The sequence below is a fragment of the Spermophilus citellus genome (assembly GCF_964194105.1).
Source record: "Spermophilus citellus genome assembly, chromosome: 12".
Lineage (NCBI taxonomy): Eukaryota > Metazoa > Chordata > Mammalia > Rodentia > Sciuridae > Spermophilus > Spermophilus citellus.
Window position 1 is genome coordinate 80,297,324 of NC_138198.1, and position 13,679 is coordinate 80,311,002.

The 13,679-nt window shown below is 42.1% G+C and overlaps 1 protein-coding gene across 1 annotated transcript in view; it reads left to right on the forward strand.

Moving 5' to 3' along the window:
• Positions 1-400: 400 nt before the first annotated feature.
• The window catches only part of COLEC12 (collectin subfamily member 12), a 185,593-nt gene continuing 172,314 nt past the window's right edge, over positions 401-13,679 (forward strand). The window contains exon 1 of the mRNA XM_081262686.1: positions 401-656. Within this exon, the coding sequence (XP_081118812.1) occupies positions 650-656 (7 nt within the window). The 5' untranslated portion in view covers positions 401-649. The remainder of the gene's footprint in view (positions 657-13,679) is intronic.

Here is a 13,679-nt window from a genome sequence, read left to right on the forward strand (position 1 = left end):
ACTGAGTTGACAAGCGCACGCACTTAGAAAGTTTGAATCCCGAGGACGCTCCCTAATTCTTCATGCCCCCAAGATGTTTGGGGAAGGGACAGTCTTGCCCTGCGTGCTCCGCGTGCTCCAGTTCTCTCCCCCCAACATCTGTAGGTAGTCAGTCTGGGTTCTAGAATCCCCAGCAGCAGTAGCAGCAGCACCTTTTGCGTTCCCGGAGGTGAACCCTCGACCTCCTTGGGAGGCGCTTTCTTCTGGATAGAGATCTAAGTCGAGAAAGGAAGAACCCGGGAGGGCTTGAGAGCTTGGGAGAGCCAAGGCGAGAAAGTGCTGGGCAGGGGCGAGCGCGGCCGAGGGCGGAGCGGCCTCGGGAGGCAGCTAGAGGGGCGTGGGCGCCCCGGCCGGGCCAGGGGGAGGGGCGCTGGCGGGAGCGGCGCCTCCCGCCCGGGGTGAGCGGCGCGCGCGGCAGCCCCGCGGTAGCAGAGCGCTGAGCGGGGAGTGCGCGCCGGCAGCGGCTTAGGCTGGGAGGGCTGGAGCGCAGAGGGCTGGCGCGCAGCGCGGCTGCCATGGGCGTGCAGTGACCAGACGCTCAGCGCGACTTTCTCAGTGGCGCGGCGCTCGCGCGGAGCTCCTTGGCTGGCTGTGCGTTTCCTTGGTCATCATGAAAGGTAGGGCTACAGCCGATTTCACAGAGCTCGGGAGGGTTTCGGGCGAGCGGGAAGGCGGCGGAGGTGCCTTTTGCTCAAACTTTTACGCAGGCTGCAGTCCCGGGGAGCCCAGGCGCCGGGATGGTGCGCGGACACTGGGGGCGCTCCCCGGCTCCACTGCTGGACACAGCGGGAGACCTCGAGGTTGGGGTTTTGAAGCGCTCAAGTACTCTCCTCCCCATCGCGTTTTTGCAAAGTAGTATGAAACCCTAAGTCGTTGTTTACGGATTCTAGTTTCCAACTTTTTAATTGAAAAAATATGCGGAGGAGAGTGAGGCATCATCATTCCTCCCAGTCTGTTTTCGGCTCTGCCGCACTCACCACTCTCTCCCTGCTGCTCTTTTCTCCCCCGGTTGCCGATTCTCCACCCGGCGATCGCGGCGCGGCTGACCGGGTGTTTTCTCCCGGACTCGGGATGTTCTCGTGCGCCCTCCCCACATCTGGCAATGATTAGGTGCCCGCGGAGTTCAGCTGGCTGGGGAAGTGCATTTGGCATCTTTCTGCATCAGATGCACTGACTGGAAAATAACTGCACTCCGTTCCGCGTCCCTTCCATGTGTCCGCCTGTGGGGTTGGTGTGCCCACGTGGGCTCAAGGGGTGACACAAACCGTCCCGTTAATCGCCCCCCCGCCACCCCTGGAGGTGTACTCTGCAGGCCCGTTTATAGAAATGTCAGATGGTATCGTACTTTAAAAAAGAATTACTAGAAGGGTTTTGCAGGGCAGCCTCTGTTTAGTGGACGCACGGAGATTTGTCAGTGGAATCTTGATTTATAAGAAAGATGAATAATTACAGCGGCGGCATCAAAGGGAGTCATTTAGACTGGGCCGGCGTGGTGTTTAGCCAAGACTGGAGTTCCAGATTTTGTGCTAGGATAACACGTTTCAGTCCCTGCGCGGTCCGTGGCTGGGTGGAAATGCCATCTATGACCGTGGTGACCGAGTTTCCACGCGATGCGATTCCTACGACTTGACAGGGTTGCTGTCCTGCGTGGTCAAGGGGGTGAGGGCGGTATTAGTGCGGAGGGGGGCGCGGTGGCTCCTGGAGAACTCAGCAGTTGGAAAGTAACTTTTGGCTTAAAGGCAATTCGCTCTGAACTATCCTGAGATAATTATCTACCGATTCACTTGCCCACCACAAGAGGAAGTCAGGGAAGGGAGGGAACTGCACCCCAGGTGAAAAGTGGCCCAGGGAAAGAGAAATAAAAGACATGATTCAACTTTCTCCCCAGAAAATTTCAAAATGCCTATAGTGTGCGTGCCTTCTCCTATTCCTTAGCTAGTTCTGATTAAAGGATCCTCCCCTGAAAGGAAAGAGTTTCACATGGCTGAAAGTTACTCTGGGACTCAGCTATCATCATTTTAGCCAGAAGTGGGTCTTCTTGCTGGTCAGTAAGGCCAGTAGTTTTCTTTTACAAAGTTAAGCCGCTCACTCCATCAGGTCCCACATGGTCCCTAAAACTTTTGTTATATGTTTTACTGAGTAAATAACTATAATCGCAGCTTGGGTACTTCTCAATATTAATTGGATCTGTAATGGAAAACTGCTAGAAGCTCTAAACATGTGAAGTTTAAGCTGCATTCTGGACCAGGTAGCTGACCCAGAGAAATTTCGTGGTTTACCTGTTGTGGGCTGGGCACTGCCTGAAAGCCCACCATTTTCTGCCTCACTTGGGGAGACTGGTTCAGGAACTGGTAAATCCCTGTGTAGGTTGTCATGTTGAAAACTTTTTTCTTTCTTTCCCTTTTTGGTACTGGGGCTTGAACCAGGGTGCTTTACCACTGAGCTACATCCCCACACCTTTCTTATTTTTTTTTTTTATCTTGGGACAGGGTTTTGCTAAGTTGCTTAGAGCCTCACTAAGTTGCCAAGGCTGGCCTCAAACTTGCCATCTTTCTGCCTTGGCTTTCCAGATTGCTAGGATTACAGATGTATGCCACTGCACCCAGCTCAAAGGCCTCCTTTAGGAAAGTATCCAAAGCCAGGCATGGTGGCGCATGCCTGTAATCCCAGTGGCTCAGAAGGCTGCGGCATCAGCATCGCAAGCTCAAAGCCAGTCTCCGCAATTTAGCAAGGCCCTTACTGGGACCCTCTCTCAAAATAAAATATAAAAAGGAGTGGGGATGTGGCTCAGTGGTTTTTAAAAAAAAAAGAATAAAAACATTTTGTCTGAGGTTTGCTTGCTATTGCTACATAATTGGCACTCACTTGTCTAGTTGGTGAGATGAGGAAGGGAGGGGCAGTAACCATTTTTTAATACCTACTAAGTGGCATCCATTGTGCTATACTCTTATAAGCAATCTGCAGTCAATCCTCTCAGCATTCCTAAGAGCAGGTTGTATGTGTGTGTGTGTGTGTGTGTGTGTGTGTGTGTATGTGTGTGTGCGCACACACATATGCATGTGTGTTTGTGTGTTGGGGTTTGAGTCCAGACATGCTAAATATGTGGTCTACTAGTGAGCTAAAGCCACAGCCTTTTTTTTTTTTTTTTTGGTATTGAGGATTGAACTCAGGGGCATAGGACCACCGAACCACATCCCCAGCCCTATTTTGTATTTTATTTAGAGACAGGGTCTCACTGAGTTGCTTAGTATCTCACCATTGCTGATTCTGGCTTTGAAGTCTTGATCCTTCTGCCTCAGCCTCCCAAGCTGCTGGGATTACACGTGTGCATCACCATTCCTGGTTCCATAGCCCATTTTAATGGAGCCGCATTACTGATGTGGAAACTGAATCTAGAAAAAAATATGAGCTAATAACTAGGAGGATGGGTAGGTATCTAAAGACAAGCTTCACAGATTTCCCTGTGTTGCTTGGAAGATTCTAGGACACCAGATACAATGACTTTTTATGTAGAGGAGGAGAAAAGGGTATCCCAGAGAACTAAGTAGCCAAGTAACCTGTAATTGGTACAGCAGCCAGGAAGGGGAGGAGCCAGATAATTAGACCTGGAACTTTTGAACAGTACCCAGTGTACTGTTCCTAGGCATTAAGGAATTATCCATGCCTCCTTACCAAGTGGAATTATTCTGACACTTATTCTTAGGTAACCAACCCAAGATTTCACCTAGGTTCTCAATTATGTTGCATAGTTGCTTATTCACTAGGCTTCATTAAAATATGATTTTCCTAAATGATAGAAGGCAGTGACAAACATGGCCAATGCTTAAAATCATAGTTGGCCCTCTATATTCACGATAGGTTCTATATCTGAAGATTAAACTAAGGATTAAAAATGAAAAAAAACTGTGTCCATACCAAACACATACAGACTTTGTTCTTGTCATTATCCCCTAAATAACATAATGTACTAACTATGCATATAGTATTTACTTTGTATTGGCTATTATGTCATTTAAAGCTGATTTGAAGTATATGCAAGGGTGTGTGTGGGTTCTGTTCAAGTAATGCATCATTTTACTGTTTGTTTATTATTTTTTTTTTGTGATGCTGAGAATCCAACTCAGGCTCTTGTGCATGCTAAACAGGAGCTCTGCTATTAAGCTAAACTATCAGCCCCTAGCCACAACCTTGGTCCTAAGTCATTTTATATGGGGGACTTGAGCAATCTGGATTTGGTATTGATTTTTTTGGGGGGGAAGAGTACAGAGAATTGAACTCAGGGCACTTGACCACTGAGTCACATCCCCAGCCCTACTTTGTATTTTACTTAGAGGGTTTCACTGAGTTGCTTAGCACCTCACTTCTGCCAAGGCTGACTTTGAAGTTGCGATCCTCCTGCCTCAGCCTCCTGAGCCACTGGGATTGTAGGCCTGCACTGCCATACCCAGCTTGGATTTGGTATTGTTGGTGGGGGGATTAAGTAGATGCTAAGAGACAACTATATTAACCTGAAACCTTCTTTTGCCAAGTATAAAATAAGTGGACATATTCTATAGAAATTACCTGACTTTTTGGGCAAGTCAGGTACTTTTTTAGAGTATCTCTTTGACTTTCTAATTCTGACATTTAAACTTTTTGGACATGGATTTTGTAATACTCCCAGTTTTGAGTCTAGCAACTTGGGCACATCTGTAATCCCAGCTACTTTGGAGGTTAGGCAGGAATATTGCAAATTCAAGGCCTGTTTGGGCAACGTAGTGAGACTGCATCTCAAAATAAAAAGGGCCGGAGGTATAACACTGTAGTAGAGTGCCTCTGGGTTCAGTCCCTAGTATTGGAAAAAAGTTAAATTAAAAATAATAACATTTGGACAAAAACCTGGTTTTGGTATAATTCCAATGTGTTATTAGCCACAGCGCCACCTATTTATGGAATATAGCAAACATCTTTCTCTCTTCTATTTCTCCATCTGGGGAGTAAGGAGCACCAAAATAATGACATCATTATACATTTTCCAGAAGATAATCTCTTGCCTCATTGCTGCAATACTTGAAACCTCCCAAGCTGATTAAAACATGAAGTTTGCTTTAATTTATTTCCAGTTTCATTTTCAATTAGCTCATTACATGATACATCTCATCGTTTTTGAATAAATATTCACATTCTTTCTGAAGGAAATCTGACTCCTCTAGAGTTAGGTGTGTCATTACTAAATCACATTCCTTATTTTGAAAATTGAGGATATTAGTGAGTTTCAATGCAGAGGCACTTGTTGCCTAAGAGACAACAGAAAACAGCCAGAATCACTTGGGATTACTGAGGTCCAAATCACAGTTCTAATTTAACACAAGGAGGCTGTTGGTGCCATCAAAACATAGTGTTCAGCTGCGTATTTTTGAACTTTTGTATATAAACATTTCTGAAATACTATTTGGCACTTTAATACTTTTAAAGTGCACTAGTCAGTATTGTACTTCTCCCACCCTCTGTCTCCGTCTCCTTGCTTTCTCAGTATCTCTTTAGATTTCTTGTGCTTAACTGGGATAAGTGTGTAAGGGTGGCTGCATTTAACATTGAAAGAATCATATTTTCTGAAGAAACATGTAAACAAAATAAGGCCCTTCACTGATTGGGTATGCGAACTGCCCCTCTGGAGGGCAAATTACAATCTAATTACACTTTTGACTTTTCATTAGTTTGGGGGATGCTTGACATTCTTAATCTGAGGTTTAATTATTGCTAAGTATAGATCTTCTCTGTGGTGTCCCTTGCAATTTCCCAAGATTGTTCCCATGCTTCCTTCTCCCACCCCCAACCTTTTACCACATTGCTCAAAAGCCAGCAGATGATAGCTCTCAAGCTGTGACATAACTGGGTATCTAATTTTTCTAAGAAATACTTATTAAAATATTATTTCAACAGCTGATGCAATTGCTGCCAAAGTCAGTCACGTGGCTCTTGAGTTTTCAAATGGGAAAATACACTTAAATTTTGTGTTAGAAAAAGTGTGTTTGGCCTTGGGTAAACCCAGCATGTGGGTAATCTCTCAGGAAGGCAAATCTGACATATGTCTCCCTGGTGGGAAAAAGAGGTGGAGTCCCTGGAGAGGAAGCCCAGACTGGTGGCAGAACCCACTCTTCCTTCTAGGCATTGAGGGTCCTCAGTAGGCACAGACTGCCTCAGCTTCCAGAGACCTGTCTGGCCACGAGGCAAGGAACAGGGTGGGTCCTGTGCTGAAAGATGAATGGCAGGGATGAGACTGATCTGTTCTGTGGTTTTTGCTCACCAACAGCTTCTTAAGTATTTTTGATGGGCCACTTAATATCCCCACTTATTTGTTTTTCCCTTACATCAGATCTAACGTTTATTGAGCCTCATGCTGTTATTATTTCCTCCATTTCACAGATAGGAAAATAGGCTCAGAAAGGTTGCACTTGTCCAAGGGTGTCCAGCTTGTCAGTGGGGGACTCAGTACTCAAACTCTGATCACCTGACTCCAGAATCCACACGTTAAATCTCAGGCCTGTGATAATTGGTCAGAATTTTCAAGGGCATATTGTAAATGAGGGAGGTATAAACATTCTTTGTAGAAAGTATTTTATTTTATTTTGAAAGTATTTTATTTTTACCGCTGATAACACAGTTTCCAACCACACCAATCACCCAAAGCTTGAGGGAAGCAACTTTTCAATCAAGCAGTGATTTGATTTCTATTTAAGTGAACAGCCAAAACCAATATAGTACCTTGAAAAGGCCATGCTGATTGCTTAAGGGACTTTCATAAGTGTATGGCCGTGAAGGCCAACGTCAGCATAAATTATTACTCCAAAATTAAGGTTTCAAGGAGATTCTACAAGCTCTCTGAACCCTTGAATTTATCATAAATATTTAATCAGTATTCTTAAAAATATAAAAGAAACGTGTTTTACAACATAGGATATTTAAAATTAAATAAATTTATTGGACTTGGATATATTAAACAAGACTCTTTTATGTTTCCTGAATAGCTTGGTGTTATAACTCAGCGTCCCATGAAGTGGAATTCACCAGCCTGAGAGTTTGGATACTTGACATTCTATGTGAATGAGAACTTGTCACTGGATTTGTGGAGGGAGCTGCTCCTTTGGGGGGACTCTGTCATTTTCTTTTTGGTACCAGGGATTGAACCCAGGGACACTTAACCACTGAGCCACATCCCAACCCTTTTTTATATATTTTTTTTTAATTTAGAGACAGGGTCTTGCCAAGTTGCTCAGAGCCTCGCTAAGTTGCTGAGGCTGGCTTTGAGCTAGCAGTCAGTCCTCCTGCCTCAGCCTCCAGAGCCCCTAGGATGGCAGGGTGTGTGTGTCACAATGCCTGGCAGACATTTTATTATAACTTAGAAATGTTAGGAAACTAGCTGATGTGTATAAAACAATTCATAAGGCAAAGGTTAAACTGTCCAACTTTAAAGTAGATAATATAAGCTTTAAACTATAATCATCTTATAAAACATAATTATGCTTAGTGAAACTAGGAGTTGGCCCTGATCATTTCTGTGTGGCTACAGGAGTGTGGACTCTGACACCAGAGAGCCCAGTGATCACAGGCAAGTTATTTAACCTTCTGGGGCCTCCGTTTCTTCATCTGTGGAATGAGAGAGAATGGCATCTCCTGGTTGGCTAGAGCTGTTTGAAGGTTTCAATAGGTTCATGTAGATCTGTTGTTTAGCATGTAATAAGAACTGAAGATGCTTTAGTTATTGTAATATATTGTATTATTATAACCTGCTGCTTCCTCCGGGCAGCAATTTAATTGCCAATAATGGACCATTTATGTTAATTTATTCAAGAGATATAGTTTAGATCATAAAGGCAAATGTTCAGTTTATTTATTTATTTATTTATTTATCTTGTGGTACTGGGGAGTAAACCCAAGGGTGTTTAACCACTGAGCTGTATCTGTAGCCGTTTAAAAAAATATTTATTTATTTATTTAGTTTTGACACTGGGGATTGAACTCAGAGCTACTTAACCACTGAGCCACATCCCCAGCCCCTTTCTATTTTTTATTTTGTGACAGGGTCTCACTGAGTTGCTTAGGGACTTGCTAAATTGCTAGGGCTAGTCTTGAACTTATGATCCTCCTATCTCAGCCTCCCTAGTTGCTGGGATGACAGATGTGCACTGTCCTGCCCAGCTTATCTTTTAGTTTTTGAGACGGGGTCTTGCTAAGTTGTTGAGGCTGGCCCTGAACTTGCAGTCCTCCTGTCTCAAAGTGGCTGGCATTACAGGTGTGTGCTGCTACCCCTGGCACAAATGTTCTGTTCTGAAATACATTTTCAAATTTCAGATGTGTCATAACTGACCTCAGGTAGGAGTGAGCTGTGCACACCCTGGGGGTTAGGGTTAGCATAGGTTGTCTCCAGTGGCCTTCACTCCTGTGGCTGTCATCAAAAATCAGTCCCAACCCAAACAGCAGAGGCATATTTATAGTGAAGTTTGTCATTGTAGTAATGGTACAACTTTTCTACTTGTTATAGTAGTGATAAAGTATTGATAAATACATATAAATTTATTTAATTTATCTGGGAGCACTAATTTTTCAGAGCATTATTTAGGTGCCTAATGAAGATGATATATATATATATATATATATATATATATATATATATATATATATATATATATTTTTTTTTTTTTTTTTTTTTGGTACTGGGTCTCAAACTCAGGGCTTCATGCTTGCTAGGGAAGTGTTCTACCACTGAACTACCTCCCCAGTCCTATTTTAAACTTTATTTTGAGATAGTCTGGAATTGAACTTGTGATCCTCCTGCCTCAGCTTCCTGAGTAGCTGAGTAGTGGGTAGCCTGTGCCACCACGCCTGACTATGACATAATATTTTTTGAGACCTGTGTCTCAAATCCAGTGTCCAATTATATCCAGTAAGGATATGACATCAAAGAATCACAACATTAAATAAATTTGTCTTTAAGTAACTATGAAGACAAATATATGTATATGTAAGATTTTTAACCACATGACAGCATGTCTATTTCGTTAGTCATGGTAAGTTTTCATTAAGCTGTCATATTTCTACTTATTATTTACAGTTGGGCCACCAAGTCCTAATTAGTTAGCTTCTTTTTTTCATTTATTCATTTATGTTGTGTGTGTGTGTGTTGCTGGGGATGGACCCCAGGGTCTTATCTATGTTAGTCAAGTGCTCTCCCTCTGAGCTATACCTCTAGCCCCTATGTTTTTCTTGAAAAAATATTTGGTATGTACTTTCTGTATGCAAGGCACTGTATAAATAAATATCAAATAACATGAGTAAAATAAAGCCTCTGACCTCAAGAGTTTGCAGTCAGCTAGGCAAGATAAGACTATGCATAAACAATTGGATTTCTAGGCAGAAGGTGGAAAGTGTCCTACATGAGGATCAGATACTCTGGTTGAATATGGGGGCATTTTTATTTGGAGAAGTGAACTGATTCAGTTTCTTTCCTTCTCTTTCTCTCCCCTCCCCTCTTTCCTTCTCTCCCTTTCTTTTCTTCTTAGTCCTGGGGATTGAATCCAGGAGTGCTTTACCACTGAGCTACATCCCAGACCTTTTTATTTTTTATTTTGAGATAAGGTCTCACTAAGTTGTTAAGGCTGGTCTTGAACTTGAAATCCTCCTGCCTCAGCCCCTCAAATTGCTAGAATTACACTTGTATTCCACCATGTCCTGGCTAATTAGTGGCTTTGTTGTTGTTGTTGTTGTTCTGGGGATCAAACCCAGGGATGATTTACCACAGAACTATATCCACAGCCATTTTTATTTATTTTTTTTTATTTTTGAAACAACATCTTGCTAAGTTGTCCAGATTGGCCTCCAGTGTGCAATCCTTCTGCCTTAGCCTCCCAAGTAGCTGGGATTACAGGTGTGTGCCAACAGGCCCAGATGATTCATTTTCTTGAATTATGTTTTATATTTCAGATTATAATTACTATAACAGGGTAAATGTAATTAAATAAAAATGTCTTATTTTATTTTTTCTAATTTTATTTATTTTTGGCACTGGGTATTGAATCCAGGAGTGCTTAACCACTGAGCCACATCCCTAGCCTTTTTTATTTTGAAATGGGTTCTCATTAAGTTGCTCAGGGCCATGCTGAATTGCTGAGGCTGGCCTTGAACTTGTGATCCTCCTGTCTCTACCTCCCATGTTGCTGGGATTAGAGCTGTATACCATCACATCTGGCAAGAAAAATGTTTCAAAGGGGAGGTAAAAAGTGTGTTAAGGCCACTGTGAAACCAGGTGTGACATTTCAGTGTGGGAGGTGAGAGGAGATCAAATTTGAAGTTTTTTCAATTTTTGCCTCTTAAACTCAGTTTTGGTCTCTCATTGGTAATTTTCATAGTACATTGCTTTAACATAATTGTTTAGATAATCTAAACATAATGTTAAGTGAATTCAAAGCAAAAAGATATGTCAATTTATGTTTTCAAACAAGGGCCGCATATTTTGTGCCTCCAGAGAAATGGATAGTATTAGTTTTTCTTGCCAAGTCACTTATGTATTTGAGTCCCATCAGGACCCTTACAATTTGAGGCAGGAATTCAAGCCCTCATCCTGACTCTGTTATTAATGTGATTGACATAACTGGATGAGAACTTCCTGCACAGAAAAAAGGGAAGCACAGCATCTCTGGTCACCTGTAAGTGATGGACGCAGGTGTCAAGGTTTTGAATGTTCTATCTGTTGCTTACTTTAAGTTGTTGAAGCTGCTAGGAGAAATCTGATTTAGTACCATTACAAATTTAGGGATAAAAGTAACAAAAATGCCCCATCAGTTGTGTTGAACTGTAAAGGAAAGAACAAGGTATCTTATCTCCTTTCATCCCCAGATGAATATCTACTATTTTTATAAGCATCAGAATTTCAAATTGTGCCAAAAATTGGAGTCATTTTATACCTGTAATTTTGAATTAAAAAACTGTACATTGAATCAGAAAGTGGTTCTATTATTTTGTTGCAAAACAAGATTGAGAAGACAGCTGGGTTATTGACATAAAGCTTTTGTAATAGTTTTGAATAGTCTAAAGTATTTCAATTGCTACTAGCTCCTTCATCTGTCTGGGATAGGGGAAAAGATCTGGAGCAACTGAATGGAAGGCAGATCTAATTACTCCCTCAAAAATATCATGAGCCAAAACAACATCATCGTCAACCTTGAGTCTCAGGTATTTTATTATACTGCATTGAGCTCATACACTTGTAGAATACTTAATAACTATGGTCCAGAAATACCTCTGTGGAATAGGGAAGTTATGCAAAGAGTCACATAAGATTTTACATTTATAGAGCTATGAAACCAGGGATAATCCAGTAGTCTTTCCTGTATCCAGGGGGAATGTTTCAAGACCCTCAATGGATACCTCAAACTGCAGACAGTACATACATACTCAATTGGGGGATGAAAAGAGATAAGATACCTTATTCTTTCCTTTATAGTTCAACACAACTGATGGGCATTTTTGTTACTTTTATCCCTAAATTAGTTACGTGTGTGTATGTATATATATATACATACACACACATATGTACATATATACATATATATGTACGTTTGTGTGTGTGTGTATTTATATATTGTGTTTTCTTCCTATATATACAGACCTATGATAAAGTTTAATTTGTGAGTTAGGCACAATAAGAGATTAACAATAAAATAGGGCCAGGGTTATAACTCAGTGGTAGACTGCTTGCCTAGCACATGTGAAATATAATCATATCAATTATAAAAAATTATAACAATTAGAATAAAAATGTGTGAATGTGGTATTTCTCAGAATATCTATTGTTCTGTGCTCACCTTCTTGTGATAATGTTAAGTGGTACAGTGCACTGGTGATGAGGTGAATTGAAGTGAAGGCATTGTGACATAGCATTAGGCTACTATGTAAGGGTTACTTGAACACAAGCACTGCAGTGCTGATACCATGACAAATAATCTGCTGAGACAGCTACAGAGTGACTGTTAGCTTTTTGTTGCTGTGACTCAATACCTGAGAAAAACAACTTATAGGAGCAAATATTTATTTTGGTTCATGGGTTTCAGAGGTTTTAATCCATAGTTGGCTGGCTACCTTTCTTTGGGCCTGTGGTGAGGCAGAGCATTATGGTGGAGAGGGCATGGTGGAGTGGAGCTGCTTACTTCATGGTGGCCAGGAGATAGAGAGAGAGAAGGAAGAAGGGGCCAGAGACAAGATATTCTCTTCCAGGGCGCACCCTCGCTACTTCCTCCACCTAGGCCCCACCTCTTACACTTTCCATCACCTCCCATTAATGCACCCCAGTTAATCCACTGATGAGGTCAGAGCCCTCATGATCCAATCACTTTGTAAGAGCCCCATCTCTAAACATTGCTGTATTAGGGACCAAGCCTTCAACACACGAGCCTTTGGAGGATACTCCAGATCCAAACTGTAATAGTAACTAACGGGCGGGTAGCATATACAGTATAGGATACGCTGGAACAAGGCATGACTTGAGTTCCAAGTGGGACTGAGTGGGGTGTGATGAGACTTCATTTCACAACTTACAGTGGCACACTACAATTTAAAACCTATGAATTGTTTATTTTAGGAGTTTTCTGCTTCATATTTTCAGACCCAGGTTGACCAAGGGTAACTGAAACCAGGGACAGTGAAACTTAAGATAAAGGGGTGGGGGATTACTGTATGACCAGTACTACTTAAGGTGGACTCAAAATCAAAGAATAAGTCAGGTGTGGTGGTGCATGCCTGTAATTCCACTGGTTTGGGAGGCTGAAGCAGGAGGATGGAGAGTTCAAAAGCCTCAGCAACTTGGCGAGACCCTAAGCAATTTAGTGAGAACCCAACCCAAAATAAAATATAAAAAGGGCTTGGATGTGGCTCAGTGGTTAAGTGCCTCTGGGTTCAATCCCTGGCAAATAAATAAATAACTTACTTACTTACTTACTTAAAGAAAGCCTTTCGTAGCCAGGCAAGATGGTGTGAACCTATAATCCCAGCCACTGGGGAGGCTGAGACAGGTCAATCATGGTCAACCTGGGCAATATAGAAAGACCCTGTCTCAAAAAAGTCTTTCTTCAGTTTTTGGGCCCCAAATATATTAACATAAATCTTCTTCAGTACCGAAGAGATTGTTTAGTGCTACTTTGAGTTTAAGCCCAAAATTGAACTCATCCCATATTCCTCTTTTGCTAAATGAATTTTCCTATTGTCCGCCTCCCCCAGATACTCATTTTGGACTGAAGCTTTGTGTTTTTTGAAGCCACATGATTAAATTAGTCCCTACCCAAACCTAAAGCTTTCCTGTACTTCATGAACATTAAAGTTCTGGGATATTTATTTGGACCTGAAAGCACAGAGGCTGCTATTGCTCTTTCTGGCCCCTTGCTTCAAAGAAAACTTGAATTAATTACTAATTACTGAGCAACGAGTACATGTTGGATATATTCCATTTATCATCTACTTTTTCTTCCCCAAAATATGAGAGAGAAGAATTATTTGGCCCATTCCATAGGAGACACAAACTTCCATTACCAATACAAGGTGGGGCCAGTCTTCCAGCCAGGGTCTTTTAATTTCAAAGCCCAGGTTTTATCATTAATGACATCAGCCTCTGA